We start from the raw sequence: 21,635 nt of genomic DNA, 5'->3' as shown, positions 1-21,635 counted from the left end.
CTCCATGGGGTCATGTACAGTTGGGCCCCAGCACTATAACCCTATCCTTTTTTGGTTAGGATTGTTCCCCCAGGCATAGGTGGGAAAGACTTGTTTGATTCTGTGTTTTTAATATGAATCTGGAATATTTTTAAGAAGTGTTTTGAAGAAAAAAATTATATGAATAAGATCGATAGGGTAACAAAAAAAAAAAAAAAGGAATCACTGATGGCTCCAGATTTTTAGTGTGAAAGACAAATTTATAGTTCCTCACCCCAAGTGGTGGGTTGTCGAGGGGCTACTTGGGCATACTTTGTGGAAGGTCTTGGAGTTAGAACTTCTGTCCTAGGCAGAAGCCAATTTATAACTCATTGTATTGCTAATACTAGTTCATATTCTCTCTGTATTGTCTTGTTTTCTTTCTTTCTTCACCCTTCTTCCCTTCTTTTTCTCCTCCTTCTTTTGTTTTTCTCCCCCTCTCTCTCCTCTTTCCTTCCTTCTTCTCTCTTCCTCCCTCTCTTCCCTCCTTACCTCTCTCTCTCTCTCTCTCTCTCTCTCTCTCTCTCTCTCTCTCTCTCTCTCTCTCTCTCTGTTTCTCTGTCTCTGTCTGTCTGTCTGTCTGTCTGTCTGTAATGCTATCCATATTACATGCCATAATGACCCCAGAGAGACAAACTCTACCCAGAGTTCCCTGTCTTTGAACACATGTGCTCTCAGACTTCTCTTGAAGTGCCTAAGATCCAAGCCCCCCATTAGGTCCCTTCTCTTTATGTTCCACCAATAAAGATACCTTAACTCCCATTAACCCTAGCCACTGCCTCTCCTTCTGGGCTTTAGCCCCTGCTGCAGCCAGGCTATCTTCTAGCTGCTCTTGGCTATAGACATCAGCTGCTGCCTCCTTCTTCAAGGCCCCAAGTAACTCCACAGAACTTAGAGCAATACATCCCTCTTCCCACTCAAATGAGACAATATTTGGGAAGATGTTCAGCCCAGCACCTGCTGTCCAGTGGTTGTTAACAAATGCTTTTTCCCCTTCCCGCCTCCCCAACAAGGATGGAATGGGAATGTACCAACCCAGGAGGAACATCCTTGTGTTTCCTCTCTCCCCACCCTGAAACCCCGGCCAGAAGCAAGGAAACCACAAGGTCTGTAATAGTTCATCTTTGTGTTTATCAAGTAAATAATTTCATAGAAGAATTCCTGAGGTGCGTCCAGGCCCAGCAGAAAATCTATGTGGTTGTAGTATGGGATCTTCCTGCGATATATGAGGTTGGGGAGTTGGGGGAGCAGATTTTCCACTTCTCTGGAGGAAACAAACCGGTCTTGTTCCCCATTCCATATGGCTATTGGTGTCTGGATGGCTCCCAAGTCATACAAGGGAGGGGTCTCCTGAGTACAATTAAAAGGGAAAAAAAAAAACCAATTACCTCCTTCAAGAACCATTGAGTGAGGCATCATGTGGCACTTTCAAGTAGACAAAGGATATTTGTGAGAACAACTTTGAAAGATAAATGGTGAAAATATTGTTGTCCCCATGTTCTGGATGAGATGCTAGAGGTACTTTGGTGACATGTAGATGGATCAGAAAGGAATGATTTCAAATCTACCCTCAGACACTCACAAGCTTTGGGACTCTGGGAAAGTCATTTAATTTCTGCCTGTCTCATTTTCCCAACTGCAAAATCAGTCGGAAAAGGTTATTGGGAGGTTCAATTGAAATAATCACAGATAGTATGTTCTTAATAAACGGTGGCTCTTTCCCCCCTACCTGAGGCCCAAAGACAGAAATCAATTACCCATTCATCTGTGTTCTCTTTTAAATGAGAGCACCACTCCCCCCAGTTAGAGAAATGGAAAAATGAATGGGTGGATAGATGGATGGAGAGCATGAACTTAGATCAAATGACTTGACATCTAGTTCTCTTTCCATCCTCTGGAAGTCCTGCCTTGCCTTATAATTTGACTATAAGCTCTCTTGATTGGTTGATTGAACAACAGAGGAAATCTGATGTGACTGGTAAGACTATTAGTCCAGGTGATGTGTCCTCCTTGGCTCACCAGGTGGCACAATGAGACAAGAGGACCTATGTTCAAATCCTGCCTCACACACTTAGCCTGCCTCAGATTTCTCATCATCTCATCTTGTCTTTAAATGGGGAATGACTATAGCACCTACCTGGCAAGGGTGCTGTGCAAAGCGTTTAGCAAATCCTGAAGCACTTTATAGGGTATAACTTTGTCATTATTATCAAAAGGTGCCATGCCATAGGGAAAATCAGGGAATCTCAAGACTTGGGTTTAAATAACAGGTCATCACTTACTACCCAGGCCTTGGTGGACAAGCCTCTTTCTCTCTCTAGGTCTCAGTTTCCTTATCTGTTAAAGCGTGCTGGGATTTTCTGAGTCCCTAGGTCTCTTCCAACTCTAAATCTATGTTTTTATGATCAAATTAACTGCCTTGTGATCGTCGGTAACTTATTGTTCTTTTCTGAACCTCAGTTTTCTTGTACATAAAAATGAAAATTTAGAATTAGATAATTTCTAAGGTCCCTTTCAGCTTTAATTGCTAAGATACAGTAAACAGCTGAAGAATATTGGGAATTACTTAATTCTACTTCCTGACATCAAGGCATTGAGATTTGTCTGAAATGGATCAGAGAACAGGCATTAGCTTTCCGGACACATGCAGTTTGGTCTTAAAGGCCTTTCCAGGGATTGGGTCTTTCATAATTCATCACCATATCTAAAGGAATATACCTGGTTAAAATGGGCCATATTTGCAGCTGGGCTCCCCCAATCATAAGCTTGGAACTTTGCAGAATAGAGAAGCTAGAATTGAAAGAGAAGGCAACATCTTATTGATAGACATGGAAATTCTTTCTGTCAATGACATTAAAAAATATAGAGCATCTCGGGGCAGCTGGGTGGTGCAGTGGAGAGAGCACCAGCCCTGAAGTCGGGAGGACATGAGTTCAAATGTAGTCTCAGACACTGACACTTCCTGGCTGTATGACCCTGGGTAAATCATTAATCCCAATTGCCTCAGGGGGAAAAAAAAAGGAATATAGAGCATCTCTTAAGACCTTAATCTGGACCTGCAAAGGCCATCTAGCCCAACCCTTTCACATGAGTAAACTGAGGCCCAGGAGAGTCAAGTGTTTGGTACCAATTGCTCCTATAGGAAGTACCAGAAAAAAATATAACCTTAGTTATACAGAATTCATATCAGAGCTCTCTGCTTCTATTCTACCTCCACAACCTGAAGAATCCAGTAATAAAGAAAAAATGCCAGAATGAAGCATTGAGCCATTCTATATCCATAGAGAGGTAGGCAGATGCTCCAGGCTGCTGAGACCCATTGCAGCCCGTGATGCAGGTGTGAGGGTCTATAGGCTGCCAAACAAGCACGTGAGGAGCTTCTTCTCAGTAATGGGCCCTCTTCTCACAGAGTCCTCAGGGACCAAGTACCTGACCTTGGTGCTAACAAAGATTTGGGGATTTTCACCTGTTTCCAGTGGATTATGTTCTGGACAGAAGTTCCAGCTGGATTCTGGGACAGATAGACATCCAGGCGGCTCTGGGAAAGAAAGAAGGTTGTGTCTCAATCTTTTAATTACAAAAAGGGACATTTTGGGAAAAGCGAACTTTAGGGGATGACGATTTTGGGGGGCAAATATTCCTTCTCTGGATGGATGCTATTTTCATTCATTTCTCTTAGTTCCAATCACAGCACTTAGAGTTTGGAGGGACTTTTGTCACTCATCTCACCCACTCCCTCACTTGACAGAGGAATACTGAGGCACAAAAGGGAAAACACCTTACTCAAAAACACCCAAGTTTTTACATCTTCCCCTTGCTTTCTCTGAGGCTGGACAGAGTCAGGAATAGGATGTGGCAGCATAGTGAAGGAGAAATGAAACTTTTGTAATATCCTTGTGGGGAAATGACTTGTGAACCATTCACATAGGAAACAGCTGCCAGGAGGCTTGGCCAAGCTTCTCTGAGATACCCATGAGTCCTCTGGGATTTACACAGTTTTTCCAGCTTGTCTCTCTAGGCTTTTGCACACACAGCCTATCCCCAAGGCTTGGAACGTATTCCCGCTCCACCTTTGCCTCATATAGGAACCCTGTCAGGTGTGGAGAGGAGTGCCCTAGATTCAGGAACAGTCTTGGTCCTGAGAGGAAGTAAGGAGGGCATCTGGAATCTGTTTCTTTCACAAGGATGATCTTACAATTTAGAACTAGAAGGGGCCTTGGAACAGACATGGTCTCTTCATTTTAGATGAAGAACAAGGGGAAGTGACTTAATTAACTGCCTTCTCTGGGATTCCACCTTGGGTGCATTTTCTAATTCCAACTACAGCTTTCTTTCCACCCATATCATGATCCAATGCCTTATTTATTTGTTTGTTTTTTGCTGAGGCAATTGGGGTTAATTGACTTGCCCAGAGTCACACAACTAGAAAGTGTTAAATGTCTGAGGCCAGATTTGAACTTGAGTCCTCCTGATTTCAGGGCTGGTGCTCTATCCACTACACCAACTAGCTGCCCCCAATGCCTCATTTTACAGATGGGGAAACTGAGTTCCCAAAATTTAAAGGACCAAACCTGAGAGATTCAGAGGGTTAGGGTTCAAACCTTATCTTCATATCAGCTACATCCCTTCTCCCCTCCCTATCTGCGGAGATCCCTGATTAATATTGACTCCTTCACCAAGAAAAAAAGAAATGAAGCATTTTGTTTTGAGCTCTCTATTCTCCCTAATACTAGATCTCCTCAGCATCAGCCCCCAATTCTCTTTTCCTCCTTTCCACTTTTGGGAAGAAGGGTATTTCCACTTGTGGCCCTGACACCATCCCCTTTTACTTTCTCTGCTTGTTGCTTTATCCTTTCACAGAATTTGAGATGCACAAGGGGATCATCTAGTCTGACCATTGGTTATTTTTAGGAATCTCTTATCTCTTTATCCTCTGGCTTCTCTGATGCTTAAAATCACACCCAAGACTTCCCCATTATTTAAAAAACAACAAACACTTTAACTTGACCTATGATGCCCTTACTTCCTCCTCATTTTCAGATGGGGTTCTAGGAGAAGCTCTCTACTTTCATTGAGTCCCCTTGCTCCCCTCCATCTCACTTCTCAGGCCCTCATGATCCAGTTTCTGAATCCACATTCAACTGAAACTACTCTCTCCAAGTTGATCATAGATCTCTCACTGACAAATCCAATACGGTTTCGTGATCCTCATCCTCCTTGATCTCTCTCCTATAGACTTAATACTTTGTCACATTTTGTTCCTAGTTCTCAGTCTTATTTCCAGGTCATCCTTGTTTTTGCTTCTTGGGCGTGGGAGTCCCTAGAACTCTATCCTGGGCCTCTTAACTCTCTAAGCTCCAGTGCTGAATTGACAGCTCCTAGTTAATCATCATGGGGGGAAGCGGGAAAGACTTATAATACATCAGGTTTGCAGAGTGCCTTAGAATTTAAGTATCCTTCCTCTCTAAGAGCTGCATCATTCAGCTCTCTTGATCCTAAAAACAACAATAATAACAACAAAAAACCCCTGTGAAGAAGCTAGTGAGGCTCTTATTATTCCCCCTTCACTGATGAACCTGCTGAGAGCCAGAAGGTTTAAGGGCCCATTCTCACACTTCCAACTCTCCAGATTTTCTGTGATAGACCCCAGAAACCACTTCACTTGGGACTTTAATTTCACCCCAGGCCTTCTCACTCTAGGAATACTTTTGCTCCTGTGGACTCTCCCTTTTTTTAGCTAGTTCATCCCAGAACCTCCATTTTGAGGAAGATACCCAAGCTAGCTATGCCTTTGTTCCTTTCCAGCTTGCTTTCCTTATTTTCTGCTAACCCCGCTTTTTTTTTTCCTTTCCCTTCTTTTAGCTTCCTCTCTTCTGTTGCCTTTCTCCATTAGAATGTGAACTTTTTGAGGCCAGGGACTATCCTTTTTTCTACTTGTATTTCTATTTCCAAAGCTCAGCAAAGTGCTAACAGTGATACAGTCAGCTAGTATTTATTAAGCACCTACTATGTGGCTCTGTGCTAAGTTCTGATGATACAAAGAAAGGAGCACACACACAAAGAGAGCATCCCTGCTCTCAAGGAAATCCCATTCTAATGAGGGAGACAAACATAATCTCTGCTTTACAAATCCTTATGGACTTGACTCATCCAAATTTATGCAACCGTTGAATGATGGAGCTGAGATTTGTATCCAACTCTTTAAGCTCTTAAATTATTCTCTTTTTTCATTCTACTTGCTACTTAAACTCTCTGTGGCTCTGTTACTTGGTCTGTGGAATAAATGAATTAGATTAGCTAAATTCCAAGGTTCCTGCTAGGTTTAAAATCCCATGACCTTGTTTCACAATTTTGAATTTTAAAGTTTTATAAATTTTCTTCTCTGCATTACTTTGATTCCTTGCATATTTCTCGTAACTCTTTTTTTTTATTTTGTTTTGTTTTTTATTTTATTTATTTTATTTATTATAGCTTTTTATTTCCCAGTAACTCTCGACAACAATTCTGGAAATGATCTCTCAAGGCACTCAGCCCCGGATGACACTGCTAATACTCTGTCCATTATAGCATACTGTGTCTTATAAGATGCTAGAAATAAAATAAAATGACAATAATATTAAGAAAGGTAGGAAGGAGATCAGGACAGCCCTTCTTCATTTTAAGAGAGAAAAAGTGAATACCTACCATGTTAATGTTTTCCCGATCATATCCATATACACGGAAGAGGAGGTCTGTGCAGAGAAAATTGAACCCTTTCTGATTGCACACTTGGCTGCTAAGGAATTGAGCAAAGGCAGACTTTGGAAACAGCTCCTTTCTACCAAAGATAACCTAGGAAAGGGAGATGAAACAAGATAAAAACACAACATTGGGACTATAGCATCCTTCAAGTGGGGGTGTCCTGAGCTGTCCCCGATTAGACAGGAAAGGTGCAAAATGGTTAAGTAAAACATGTTTAGACCATTTCTTTCTTCACCTTTTCATTCTTTTTCTTCCTTCTTGTCACCTATTTTCCAAGGCCCTCTCTCTTATTAGTCACTTTGGAAAATAATCAGAACAGCTAAGAACCACTGATATTGAGCTGGAAGGGATTTTGAGACAAAATTCCTCTTTTTATATATAAGGAAACTGAGGGGATCCTCAAAGAGGATAAGGGGTTTATCCAACATCTTATAGATAGTAATAGACCTGGGAGAAATTTATAGAATCATATGCTCATAGTTAGTTCTAAAGCTGAGACAGACCTTAATTAACCATTAGTCCAGTCTCTTTGTTTGACTGAAAAGGAAATTGAAGGCCAAAAAGAACAGTTCTCTGTCTAAGTCATACCTAGGACACAGCAATGTCATCTGAAGCTGGATACATTGAAATAGAGATTAGTTCTAGGACTTCTGTACCTAGAGAACTAAGCCGCAAGTGATGCTGAAGGAAATATCTCAGGAATAAAAGTCAAGATCCAGAAGGAGGTTAAAAGAACAAGCTACATGAGGATGAAGAAAGTGAATCCCAGAAAAGTAAAAAGCCTTTTCTGATCTGGAATTGACCTCAGGGACCCTCCAGTCCAACCCTTCTATTTTAAATGCATGGAAGCTGAGGCTGTCCAAATTATTATGCTAGTCATAGCTAGTGCTTTATTCACTGAAGGTAATCAGTGACTGATGATCAGGGACCATGATTGTACTGCGTGGAGGAAGAAAGAATTGGATCAGAGTCTTTCAGGTAGCCTATCATACCCAATAGATTGTGAATGAGGGGGTTATCTCATTCCATCCCATTCCATTCCCATTGTAGAATAACTATCTAGGATCAATTCTATATTTTGACCCAGGGATCAATTATGACTTCTTCATTTTACCTTAAAATAAGTGTTGTCCAATCAGTTAGAATACATATATATGGTAGCCATGGATCTTTAACAATGGTCAGGGGAGGAGAGACTATTACGTAACTCATTTATTCCAGATAAAGCATCAAACTGTTCTGCCTTCCCAGATTGTTCAGGAATACTAGGTGGATATCAGGAGGTTATGGGGAATAGGTCAGGTTGAGTTAAGCAAGTATAAGTCATGTCATATACTGGGTTCCAGAGTAAATAAATGAGCAGTCATTAGAGATGACTGAGAACCACAGACAGAAGATTCAAGAATTTCAAGTTGGAAAAAATGTCAAGGACTCTCAAAGTCCAACATGTATCTGAGCAAGACTCACGCTTAACATATCTAGTCTTGCATTGGAGATTCTCGGTGTTCTTCAACACAAGGATCTGCCCATTTAACCCTATTTATGATTTGGACAGCTCATATGCTCTAGTCAGAAAACATCTAGAATGTCCTATCAGTTGGAAATTCCAGCTTTCCAGAAGAAATTAATAATCTGGGGCTGCCAGAGACGGGGCAGTTAGTTTGAAGGACATCGAAATCATGTCCAATAGCCATTCATGATTGAAAGAAATGGCGATGTTTAACTTGGAGACAAAAAGTCCTGGATGGGACATGAAAAGCATCCTGTAATGTCTGAAGGAAGAAAATACATTTGCTCTGCTTCTCTTTAGAGGGGAAAGTAGGAGTAATAAGTAGAAGTTACAAATATAAGGAAAAAATAATAAATATTAAAAAATCACGATGATCATCAGAGCTTTCCAAAGGAAGGTTGTCTTTCTAATTCTCCCAAATGTGTTTCCCTGTTGAGGGTAACCCAAATAACATAGCACCGTGAAGAAAGGATTTAACTAGGATGTTGGAACATTGTCTCACTAGAAATTATAACTTTATTTCTTTCTAGGAGAGACTCCATTCCTAAGGATAGTGCTAGCGACCCTTTACATGGGCTTGGGGGATGAATGTGCAACTGGCCATACTATCTTAGGTTGTCTCCAGCATCATGAAATTCATTTCCATTGCACGGGAAGTACAAAAGTACAAAGGGAACCAAAAGTCTGGGTGACTACACTGGTCAGAAGTGGTATTCACTCCAGTGGAAGTGGCTCCATATTGACTTTTTACTGCCTATTGTCACTTGTCATCTTGTTTTGCCCCATTCTATTTGAAGGTGAGGGGAATAAGAAATAAAGGTAATGCTGTACTCAGTGACCATGGATATCTTGGGTATTTGCATTAGGAACTAGGATACTATTGAATCATATCAATGCAAGTCAAGACACGGTCTATATTCTGAGGTTCACTGAGAAAATTCCGAGTCCAAGTAAGGTAAGTCAAAGGGAGATAATTCAGGAATGCTACCTCTTAATTGAGCCAAGTTAATGTAAGCCCAGAACTTGGGGCACTGAGTCACAGATCACTAAGATGCCATCTCTTATTACGGTAGCTGAAAACAATGAGACCCACAGATGAAGAGGGAGTTACAACAACCCACATTTCTGAAGCCCAAGGGTATTGTAAAAAGGTCAATAGCTTTGCTGTCAGAGAAGAGCACCTGTGTTGGAATCAGGTCAGTGACTCACTTATCAGTTGGCTCAAGTGGCTTTGCCGTCTCACCCCTCACTTCTTGATTTCTAAGATGAGAATAAGTACACCTGTGCAGCTGCCTTGGGGTGTGGTGAGGAGGAGGAAAAGGCTTTGCAAATTATATGTATGTTATAGAAACAGAAGTTGAGATTGGGGCACTGAGCTAAAAAGACCCGCTGCTTGTCTCAGCAACCATTTGAATCTCTCTCCTGAGACTATGTAGAGAATGAAGTAAGGGGGGAAGTCTTGCTACTTCCACCAAGTATCTGGGTACATGCCCTCAACTGCCTCATCAAGCCCCACTGGACTTCAGTTGGGAAACTTCCAGACCCAAAAGCCCCATAACACATGTTAAATATAAGTAGTTTGTTTGAGTGGATGCCCATCAGTGGAGGAATGGCTGACTAAGTTGTGGTATATGAAAGCTATGGCATATTATTGTTCTCTAAAAATGATCAGCAGGATGATTTTAGAAAGGTCTGGAGAGACCTACATTATGCAAAGTGAAGTGAATAGAACCAAGAGAACATTGTGAGTAGCAACAACAAGATGATATAATGATCGATTCTGATGGACGAAGCTCTTTTCAACAATGAGCTGATTCGGGTCAATTTTAATAAGATTTGTGATGGAGAGGGCGATCTACACTCAGAGAGAGGACTGTGGGAACTGAATATGGATGATAACATAGTACTTTCATTTTTTGTTTGCTTTTTTTTGTTGTTTTTTTTTCATTTTTTTTCTTGTTGACCTGATTTTTCTTGTGCAGCATGATAAATGTGGAAATTTATATAGAAGAATTGCACATGTTTAATATGTATTGGATTGCTTCTGTCTAAGGGAGAGAGTGGGGGGAAGGGAGAAAGAAAAACTTGGAATACAAGGTTTTGCAAAGGTGAATGTTTAAAACTATCTTTGTATATATTTTGAAAATAGAAAGCAAAAAAGATGTAAAAAATAAAGATAGAAAAAAATTTAAAGAGAAAGCTATTATTTAAAAATAAATATAAATAGTTTTCCTTTTTTCTCATTGGCTATGTATGTGGGAAGTTAAGACACAAATGCTTAATTGAAAAAAAAATTAATTTAAAAACACAAAAAAGGAGCAGAGCATCTAAATGAAAATATTTCTTGGATTCTAACCTTGAATAAATTACATCTCAGTTCTGTCCTCTTTTGGAAAGGGGGAAAAGTTCTGGCTTTGCTCATAAGATATAAGTCTGGTGTTTTGGAAAGAACTGGAATGAAACTGGAGAATCTGGGCTCCAGTTCTAGTAGTACTCCTTACTAGCTCAGTGATCTTAAGCCAGTCCCCTCATCTCTTTAGGCCTTATTTGAAAAATGAGGTTTGACCAAAATGCTTATTACAACTAAACAAATTGGCATATAAGACTATAACAGAATATGACTATAGAATATTCATCATAAGAAATGATGTGGAGAGCAAGGGAACTATGCCCAAAGTGATATGAAACTGTACATACCCTTTGACCAAGCAATACCATGATTGGGTCTTGACCCCAAGAGAATCATTAAGGAGGGAAAAGAATCCACATGTGCAAAAATGTTTGTGGCAGCTCTTTTTGTCATAGCAAAGAATAGGAAAAGGAATAGATGTCCTTTAATTGGGGAATGGCTGAACAAGCGGTGGTGCATGAAGGTAATGGAATATTATTGTTATAAAAAATGATGAACAAGCTGATTATAGAAAAGCTTGGGAAGATTTACACAAACTGATGCTGAGCAAAATGAGAATAACCGGGAATACATTGTACATAATAACAAGAAGAATGTGCAATGATCAACTCTGAAAGGCTTGGTTTTTCCCGATGGTTCTGTGATCCACAGCAATCCCAATAGACTTTGGACAGAAAATGCCATCTTCATTCAGAAAAAGATCTAAGGTGATCAGCACATGCTATGTTCACTTCTTTTTCTCTGTTTTTTTTTTTTCTCTCCCATGGTTTTTCCCCTTTGATCTGATTTTCCCCTCCCAACATGATTCATAAAGCAATGTGCATTAAAAATAAACTTACAAAAGAAAAGAAATAATGAATGTGGAGAATTTGGAAAAGCATGGAAAGATCAATATGGACTGATACAGAGAAAAGCAAACAGCACCAGGAAAACAATATACATAGCAGCTGCAATCACTGGTAAGGATAGAAAAACTGTCAGAAAACTTAACATTGTGCCATTATAAGCTTATTATATATTATAATATAATAACACATAATTATCATTTAATATCATTATTATTATATAATAATTATTATAATCCGAGCTTAAACTTGGAAAAGAGATTTTCTTAAAAACTGCTTCCTTTCCTTTTTTTGTGGAAGTAGGGACCCAGGAAGGAAACTGGGAAAGTATAAAAGTTCTGTCTGGGACATAAAATAGATTCAGAAATTAAGCTGATAGAAAGACATATCCACATATAGACATACATCTCATTATGAGAGAGAGACAGAAACAGAGACAGAGACAGAGAGATTGGTAAGATTCTAAATCCATGTTCCTGTGATATTGGCGAGGAAAATTGGGACAAAGAACCTTTGCAAGAAACCGCTTGTGCTATGGAATCTGAAATCTATTGCTGACGGATTCTGAGACCCTGAGATTCTTCCCCTCTGCCCTGCATGATGTCAGTTAAGGTATTTATGTAGTTTATTTTTAATAACTCCAGGATTCACTTACCTTGAATAAGTATGTGGGGATAGACATCAGGGTTTTTAGGGGGCCCTTACTGTGTTGTACTGAGACCACTGGAGCCAAGGCAAAAAACATCTTAATTCTCTGAGCCAGTTTTGGATTGGTGGAGAGAGCTGCAAAAGCTGGATGAGAGCAAGCAATTCATTAATGGTAGTTCTCTTCCAATCATTTTACACTCACAGAGAACGAAAGTAAGAATGGTAGAGATGAGAATCCTAGAGTAGACGTTGGTGTTGCTGTTCAGTTCTGTCTGGCTCTTTCTTATCCCATTTGGGATTTTCTTGACAAGTTTACCATTTTCTTCTCCCACTCATTCTATAGATGAGGAAACTGAGACAAGCAGGTGAAGTGATTGGCCCAGAGTCACACAGCTAGTAAGCATCTGGGGAGAGATCTGATCTCACTAAGGTGATTCTTCCTGATTCCAGGTCTGGTGCTCTATCTACTGTGGTACCCCCTAACTGTCCATGAGCCAAATAGAACAAGTGTGGTCTCACCTTTCACATGATGGTCCTTCGACTATATGAGAGCAACTGTCAGGACTCCTCCTCCCTCGCTTGAGTTCTCTTTCCTCCTCAATTTTTTCCACTCCCCATGCACCCTGGGTATGGAAGCCCTTGCCCAACCTGACTTCCTTCTTTAAGCCGTTCCCAGCTTATTCATGTCCTTACAATGAGCCTGGCTCCCAGACCTGAATTCCAGGCTTATCTCCTTTCAATCCTTTCTTTGCATGGTTTTATCTGATTTAATTATCATCTCTGGAGAGATGAATCCTAAGTCTCTGTAATTTGTAACAAAGCCCCAACGATTCCACCCTGAACTTCCGTCCTTTGTCCTCAGCTGCGTACGAACCTTTTTTGTTTTGTTTTGTTTTGTTTTGCTGAGGCAATCAGAGCTGACTCGATCAAAGTTACACAGCTGGGAAGTATTAAGTATCAGACTTGAACTCAGATCTTCCTGACTTCAGGTCTGGTACTCTATCCACTACACCAGCTGGCTGCCCCCTACCATACCTTCTTAATTAGCTGCCCTTTAGCATGTCTAACTCAAAGTGTCCAAAATAGATCTCAGTGTCTTCCCATCCAAGTTCTTTCCCAAACTTGTCCATTCCCAATGAAGGTGCCCACCATCTTTCCAGTCAGTCCCTTCAATTTATAACTGTAGCATCATCCTCCCTCTCTTTTCCCCACATCTTTGGAATCTCCTTTCCCAGCATCCAGCACAGTCCCTGGCACATGTAAGGGCTTAATCCATACTTGTGATGCCCATTGATCTACACATACCGATGGTGGTGCCCTGGTCATGGCCCACATAATACAGTTTCTCCTGACCGGTTTTGTTCACAATGAAATTCAAAGTGGCCACCAGGTCATATTTAGCCATTTCATCAAAGCTGCAAAAGAAAGAAAAAGAGAGAAAAGAAACCGGACACTGACTATAGCTTCTATTTTATTTTTAAATGATAAGCATTTATGGACACGAGTCCAATGGGTGGATTTTCACTTCTTTCCTTTCACTCCCATTACCCCGGGTCTTAACTGACTGATTCCAAAAAAACTAAAAATCACTGCCTCATGGCCACTTTCTGAGGAGGAACATCGGTGAATGTGGCTGTGCTGGTTCTCAGACCACAATCAGACTTCTCCTGCAGTTCTTGCTGGCTTCAGGGATATTCTTCCAGAGCTTCTAAGAGTCAAGGTGACCTCCACACTATGATGAGACATTACAGATATCATCAGTGGAGGAGACACTGTCATTTTCTGAATGTCCACGTATGTGGACTACTTCATAGACCTCGAGCACTCAAGGAGCCTTTCTGAGCCCCTTCTGGATTGCACCTTCATGAGAGCAGGATCCACTTATTCATCTTGATTATCTGTCTAGTTCTTTTCAGTGTCTACCCAAGCAGGAACTTAATGAATGGTGGGTGGGATTAATGAAGCAAATAAGAACTTGTGCTTTTGAGAAATGGGAATGCAGGCCATAATTCAGACTCATTCGTGGAGCTTTCAAAGTAAGGATTTCCCCATTTATCACTGACACATCAAAAAAAAATTGGCCTTTACTTGGGCCATTCCTCCTCTAGGGATTACTAGCCAGTGCAGAGCCCATAGACCAATAACAATGGTTCTACCACCTGGGGAAGGGAGCCCTAAACAGGACAGAACCTCTTAGTTCATGGGGAAGGAAAAGAAAAGGGGCATCTATCAGGTATGTCTGTCTCTGTACTCATTTGCAGATCACATGTTTCAGGCTCTCTACGTGGGGTACTTGGGACTGCCTGTGGGATGAAACAGGCCAGGGTCCCTAAGTAGGAGATGCCCAGTGCTGTTGCTGATGCTAAGTTTCTGCCATTCTCCCTCTCCCCCTCTGTTCCTGTTGAATTGCGATCCATTTTTAAAACTCTACTCCAAAAAGTCTCTCTTAATGATCCGTAGCATTCATTATAATAATATTTTCCCCCTTAGGAAAGGAAAAAAAAATTCCACCTATTTAGGAAACCCAATGAAATCTCATTTTCAAACATCATCCCTTTTCTACCTGAAAGCCCAGAATTCTGGGGATTCCGGAGAGTAGCGCACATGTTTCCGGGACCAAGTATTCCCACGGCTGTTCCCCATCCACACGTCATAACCCGAGTCTGCCAAAAAAAAGGCGAGGCTGGAGTCCGGTGGATTTGTGACCCAGGTTTTGGCAGACACAAACATCCCATGCTGCAAATAGAAAATTGGCCTTGGAGCTGCAAAACGAAAGAGAGATCTATCTCGTAACCAAGTTCCAAAAGCACGTCCAAATCCCCTCTGACATCTGCTGCCTAAGGAAGTTTAAATAGCTAGATATTGTTACTCATCTCACAGATTTAATACGGGAAGGGACTTGGATGATCATATGGTCCCAGCCCATGTTTTCTAGATGAGGAATCACATAGCCAGTGAGGTCTAAGGTAGGATCTGAGCTTAGATCTTTATGGCTTCCAATCCCACTCCTTATCTGATGTGCCATATTGTCTCTAGATCCAATGATTTGCCCTGGTCACTGCAGTGGTCCCAGGAACCTCTCTTACCTTAACTCGGTGAAGAAGCTCTTCCTTGAATTACTCTGTCAGCATAAGACCAGCAGTAAGAACCAAAAGTCCCTTTCCTGCCTAAGCTCAGCTGGAATTATTAGTCATAATTTTCCAAGAATATCCCCCTCCCGCCCCAACTATTATGAATCTGCAACAGTCCCCAGTCTAGACTCCTTATTCTTTCTCCTCAATGCCTGGGATTTCTTGATCCAGATAAGGACCTCATACGAATCTGTGGACTTCACTGGCATTGTGCATCCAATTTCACCCAGGGTCAAGGGAACCTGCCCTATTTCTACCATTCTCCCTGATTTGCCCTTCATATTAAAAATGTCTCCTTAATATACTTGGCTCGCTCTACTGTCCTGTGTGTCTTATTTCTTTGTGTGAATTATTGATATTCTGAACCTTCCTAAAACTATATTGAGATGATTACATAATTAGTAAATGACATTTGACCATCTGCTCCTGCTCAAGTCCAGAGCTCTTCCTTCCCATCACATCCAAGCCACCTCCTCCCCCAGAATTCTAAGCCTTTGCTATCCTGAGTTTCCTGACATGGGGCCGCTTACCTTTTCTCTCAGAGTGTTCTTTCCCATAGGGATCCTATAAAGCCCAAGAATGAAGCCATCTTCTGTTACAACATCATATGCTTCACCAGGGTAGCCCCAGTAGGAAATAATCTGGCTCTGTGTGGAAGGAAGAAAAAGTCTTCACCTTGGCGCTACTGGCTGAACCTTCTTAAAGCAAGGGATCCTAAGCGTTCCGGGGCATACAGAGAAAGAAGCAGAAGCAAAAGAGAAAGATCCTGGGCCGGCCTTTGGAAAGAAGGAAGGGGCATTGTTGGATAAAGGACATGCAGAGAGAGTCTTTAAAGACAGAATGAGGAATAGGGGGTATGAAAGACAGCTTTCCAGAGGCCTTTTAATGGCTTCCAAAGTATTTTCTTCATAGCAGCATGAACAGAGCCATGAACAAGAAGGGGAAATATTATCCTCTCTTTACCCATTAGAGCGTTGAAACTCAGAAATGAGGCAATTGGCCCCAGGTCACAGAGGTAGTAATGAGCAGAGTTGGAATGAACTTATGTGCCTAGGAATAACTCACATTTCTCCCTCTCCAGAGGTCCTGGTTGTCCACAGCCATGTTGACATTGGATACCCAAACTAAAAATAACAAGCTTCAGAGCATTTATATGATCTCTATCTAAACTTCTAAACTTGGAAGAAGTTTATATCACTCTAAGCTTGGAATAAACCTTAGACAGGCCCTAATTTTTACAGAGAAGGAAACTGAGGTCTCAGTGGTGTTAAATGTCTTGCTCAGTATCCCCAAGGAATAAGCAGCAGAGCCTAATCAAGTTAAATAAAATCAATAAGCATTTATTAAGTGTCTACTTTGTGCCAAGCATTGCACTAGGTACAAGGTGGGGATACAGAAAAGACAAAAAGCAGTCCCAAATCTCAAAGAGCTCATATTTTAATAAGACAAACTGCAAACAATCACATGCAGACAAGATAAATATGGTATAAAGGGGAGGTAACATCAGAGGGAAGGTCCTAGTAATGCAAGATGGAGGGAGAATTGGGTAAAGCTTCTTACAGAAGGTGAAATGTGAGATAGAACTTGAAGGAAACTGGGAAAACCAGGAAGCAGAGAGAAGGGGGGAGGTCATCGTTACAGACATGAGAGACAAACGTGAAATCCCAGAGACAAGAAGTCCAGGGTCCTGTGGGAGGTGAAACACAGGCCAGTGTCACTGGCCAAAGAGTGCTTAGATGGGGAGGAGGGACTGAGGGAGCAGGCCTAAAGGGACCAAACTATGGAGGATTTTAGAAGTAAAAGAAATAATTTTATATTGGACCCTGAAGCTGAGAGGGATTTAGAGGAGTTCACAGAGTTCCCAAAAATCTTTAGAAAGATCAATTTGAAAGCTGAGTGAAGGATGGGAGAAGGCAAAGATTTGAAGAAGATAGACTTCCTGCTAGCTCTTGCAAGACCCCTGTACCAGAATGGGGGCCATATCAGAGAAGAAAGAGAGGTTTATCTGAGAAATGGTGGCCAAGATGAAATCAAGATTAAATATGGTGGAAGGGGAAGAATAAGAAGTGGAGGGTGATGTCTTGGAAGATAAAGATGCAGCAAAGAAGACAGAGAAGAATTAGTCATATAGGGAGGAGCAGACTTTAAAAAAAAAAAGGTTTCCCCAAAACAGAGATAGAAATTAAGAAAACTGTGACCAGCAGTGTTGTGAGCAGCAAATAAGTGGGGAATCAGGTTAGATTTGGCAATTAAGAAATCATTGAATGATGAGGTCAGAAAGTCAATCTACAGATAGCTAAGAAGAGTGAGAAGAAAGGAAGTGAAAGCAATCACTGTAGAGAGCTTCTCAAAAAGTTTAGCCACAAAAGAAGGAAAAGATATAGGAGCTCTGGAGATAGAAATCTCAGTTAGAGGATGGGATTGGAAGCCAGAATACAGATGGTTTTACAACAGAGTGGTGGCAAGCCAAGAAAGGCAACAATTGCAAATATCTTTTCTCAAGAAAGTCAGAATTGAACAAGAGGAGATCATGATGAAGAATGGAAGAATCACGTGAGGATTTTTTTTGAAATTGAGAAGACATAGGTGTGTGTGTAGGTAGCAGGAAACAAGTCAGTAGACAGGGAGAATTGAAGATTAATAAGAGAGATACAAAGCAAAGTGAGCAGAGCCAGAACAATTTATACAGTAACAAAAACATTGTGAAGACAATAAACTCTGAATTACTTAGGAACTTTAATCCACATAATGACCAACCACAATTCCAAAGGACTCATGATGAAATGTGGGATCCACCTCCAGATGATTAATGAACTCAAAGGGTAGATAAAACTATTTTCTTTGTTTTATTTTATTCCTTTCTCTCCTTCTTTCCTTTCCTTTTCTCTCTTCCTCTGTCCTTTCCTTCTTCCATCATCCATTCTTCTCTTTCTTTCTTTCTTTCTTTCTTTCTTCTCTTTCTTTCTTTCTTTCTTTCTTTCTTTCTTTCTTTCTTTTTTTCTTTCATTCTTTTTGACAAGACTGATTTGCTCTCTGTATGTAGCTGTGATATAGTGGAGATTATGGGGAATGCGTAAATTGAGGAACCTAGAGGTTTGGGTATTTGAAGGACTCTCTCTTTAAGAAAAAAAGAAAAAAAAATATATATATATATATATTTTCCATATATATGGAAGATCTGATTGAGGCACACGTTGGTGACAGAGTAGACAGTAGAGCAGAGGAAATGGAGTTTGACTCAGTTTCAGAATCACCTCAGCTCTCGGATGCCAACTTTGCTTCTCTTTTCACTGCACCCCACTACCAGGGTAGCTCTTTACACCACCCCAACCCACATAGTATTTCCCTTCACATTTTCATTAACATGACTTACAATGTTCATGCTAGCTTCTGGATTCTGCAGGGGTTTGCTGTTAATGTCACCATTAGCAGTTCTGAAAACAAGTGTCCAATAGACAGCTGCAAAAAGGCACCAAATTTCATGTCTGCCTGAAAGAGAAACAGGGATTGATTAGTGATTAACATTAAAGAAAATAAGCGTTTATATAATGCTTCCTTTCAGGTACTAAGCTAAAAGGCTTTGATCCTCACAGCAATCCTGTGAGATAGATGTTATCCCCATTTTGTAGTCGAGGAAACTAAGGTAAACAGAGGTTTACCTTGAATGGGGTCACATAGGTAGTGTCTGTGGTTTTATTTGAACTCAAGCCTTTCTGACTTTAGGACCAGCATTCTATTCACAACACCATCTAGCTGAATTAATTTGAAACATTTCTTAGTAGAAATAAAGCTAACATTTATAAAGTACTTCAGCTTGTAAGTTTTAGTTCTGAAGTATCTGAATGAAATGCTTTATAAAAAAATTCTGACAAAAGGTCAAGAATTAACTAAGTACTTTCTATTTCTTGTATATTTATTCCCACAGATACAGGAGGAGAACCAAACCAAAGAGGCCCTAATGGGGCTAGTTCTTCCCTGGGGATCTTTCACATTCATTTCAGAAGACAATGAGAGACATAAATATAACTAATAGTTGATTAAGAAGGCACAGGGACTGATATGGTTGGAATATATCTGGGCATAAATAACTAACAGGATATGGTTACAGAAAATTAGGTGATGGTTCTGTTTAGAGAAAGCAAAGTTTCTCATAAGAAGGACAATTTCCCATAGTCTTTCAGGATAACAATGCCAAGATTGACCTTCTAAAGTAGTATTGTGCTCTAAATAAGGAACAATAAAAAGAGAGGCCCAGAAGCATGGTTCCATTCATCACAGAGTCAGGCATAGCTACAGTGAACTTTGAAGGTTTAGAAGAAGGCACTTTCAGGCAATTAAGTCCACACCTTTTATTGACAGGGCATCTGCGTGACATAGCAGAAAGATATATGGTAGAATACCTGAAGAATTGAATTCTAGTTACTTAACTATAATATTTACCAGTAGGTGGATAAATAGTATAGTTAGCTTTATTTTTTTTAACAAGTGTGTATAATATTTCTTGATCCTACTCTGTCACTCAACCAATTAATCAATCAGCAATACCCAGGTACTCTGCCAAGCAATATGGATTTGGAAAAACAACAAAAACACACAAAAAGTAAAATACAGTAATATTGAAAAACTCAAACAAGATATATTTAGAAACTGGGGACAAAGCCAAGATGATGGAGAACAGGCAGCATCTCTAATATTCCTCTCTAAACAATTTTAAAATAATGCCTAAAATTGAATTTGTGGCAGAGCCCACAAACGGTCAGAGTGAGACATTTTTTCCTGTCTAAGACAGCTTAGGAGGTTGGCAGGACAGGTCTGTGACACCGACGAGGGTGATGGCCTGCAGTATAGCGTATGTGGCGGCAAAACTAGCAGCAGACCTTGGAGGTGGAAACAATGGCAACAGCAGCTTTGGGGAATTTGCTGATCAGGGACAGTAAGGGAGTCAGACAACTAGCTACAAAGAAATTATAGGGGACCTTTTGTTGGCCCTGGGGGCAAGAAGCTGTTGTACTGCCTATGTACAGTTCAGGGTCACAGTTCCAGTATGGAGAAGAACACTTGTGGTCTCTCACAAGGGAATTGGAGTCCCAGTCTCAGTTACAAGGCAGAAAAGAGGACTAACTCATACAGCTGCAGGGGCGCATAGGCCCTAGTCATAGTTCCAGGGGCAAGAGGAGAACTAGCACTTATGGCTGCAGGAGAGCATAATCCTCTTCTGATTAAAGACCAGAACTCAGGCCAAGAGAACAGTGACCACAGCTCTCCTTGGATCAAACACCAAGCACCAAAAGCATACATAACCTCAGAACTAGTTCTGAAAATAGCAGCATGAAATATCTGAAGTTTGGGACAGGACCTCCTTCATCCCAAGAGCACAATTCAAACTTAACAAAAAATTAAAAAAAAAAAAAAAAGGCTGGAAAAATGAGCAAATAACAACAAAAAGAACCTGACCATAAAAATCTGCTATGATAACATGGAAAATCAAGATGCAAAGTCAGAAGATATTGTGCAAGTATACATGCAAAGACATATATACAATACAGATATATAAAATTATTATATACATACATTATTTGTAATGGAGATAAGCTGAAAGCCTTTCTAATGACATCAGAAATGAAGCAAAGGTAAATAATTATCTTCAGCATTATTTGATGTTGTACTAAAAATGTTAGTTATAGCAAGAAAAAAGATATAAACAAATCAAGGAAGCATAGAATGTCAAATAAATGATTTGGGGAAGACTTTCTGACTGAACAAGTGATAGAGCATTACAGGAAGAAAATTGAAAAATTTTGTTTACATTAAATTAAAAAAATCTGCACAAACAAAACAGTCAAAAATGGAAGGAAAACAGGAAACTAAAGGGAAAAAAAACTTTTACAGGAAGTTTCTCTGATAAAAGTATCATTTCTCAAATACATAGAGAACTATGTCAAATTTATAAGAATATAATTAATACCCCATTTGATAAGTTGTCAAAGGATAAGAACATGAAGTTTCCAGATAAGGAACTCGAAAGTATCTCTAGTATATTGAAAATGCTCTAAATCCAAATTTTTTCACTAATTATTTAAATTAAGTTCTCTTACCTCTGGTAACTGGATCCATGAGGGTCAGTGGGTTGAGACAAAGCTCTTTTACCAGAAACAGAGTCCAAAATGCCACATTCTGAGATCAAATAAAGGGCATCACTCAAAGTTGTGTGATAAACTCTGTTGGTAACAACGTTTTATTAGAGGATTGTTTTTTTTTTTTTTTTTAAATTCAGATTTCTATTAGAACAATTGTTCAACAAGGATCCTCTCTATTCACCAACATGGCTGTCC

At 40.2% G+C, this 21,635-nt stretch overlaps 1 protein-coding gene across 4 annotated transcripts; it reads right to left on the bottom strand.

Moving 5' to 3' along the window:
• Window positions 1-948: 948 nt before the first annotated feature.
• LOC127552165 (lipase member K-like) lies at window positions 949-21,611 on the bottom strand. 4 transcript variants are annotated; one of them, XM_051982658.1, is made up of 10 exons: window positions 21,399-21,611; window positions 18,677-18,792; window positions 15,830-15,950; window positions 14,736-14,934; window positions 13,478-13,587; window positions 12,180-12,316; window positions 6,703-6,849; window positions 3,485-3,556; window positions 2,737-2,808; window positions 949-1,368 (listed from the first exon to the last, which is right to left on the bottom strand). In XM_051982658.1, the coding sequence occupies exons 1-10, from the start codon at window positions 21,415-21,417 to the stop codon at window positions 964-966; spliced, it is 1,398 nt and encodes a 465-aa protein (XP_051838618.1). In that variant the 5' UTR covers window positions 21,418-21,611; the 3' UTR covers window positions 949-963. The 4 variants fall into 4 exon arrangements, with proteins under 4 accessions (XP_051838618.1, XP_051838617.1, XP_051838615.1 ...); XM_051982657.1 differs by having other exon boundaries at window positions 14,736-14,838; window positions 15,836-15,950; XM_051982655.1 differs by having other exon boundaries at window positions 15,834-15,950; window positions 21,399-21,608.
• Between the last annotated feature and the right edge of the window lie 24 nt (window positions 21,612-21,635).

The sequence above is a fragment of the Antechinus flavipes genome, chromosome 2, assembly GCF_016432865.1.
Source record: "Antechinus flavipes isolate AdamAnt ecotype Samford, QLD, Australia chromosome 2, AdamAnt_v2, whole genome shotgun sequence".
Lineage (NCBI taxonomy): Eukaryota > Metazoa > Chordata > Mammalia > Dasyuromorphia > Dasyuridae > Antechinus > Antechinus flavipes.
The sequence above is the reverse complement of the archived record's forward strand: the minus strand, read 5'-3'. Positions and strand labels throughout refer to the sequence as shown.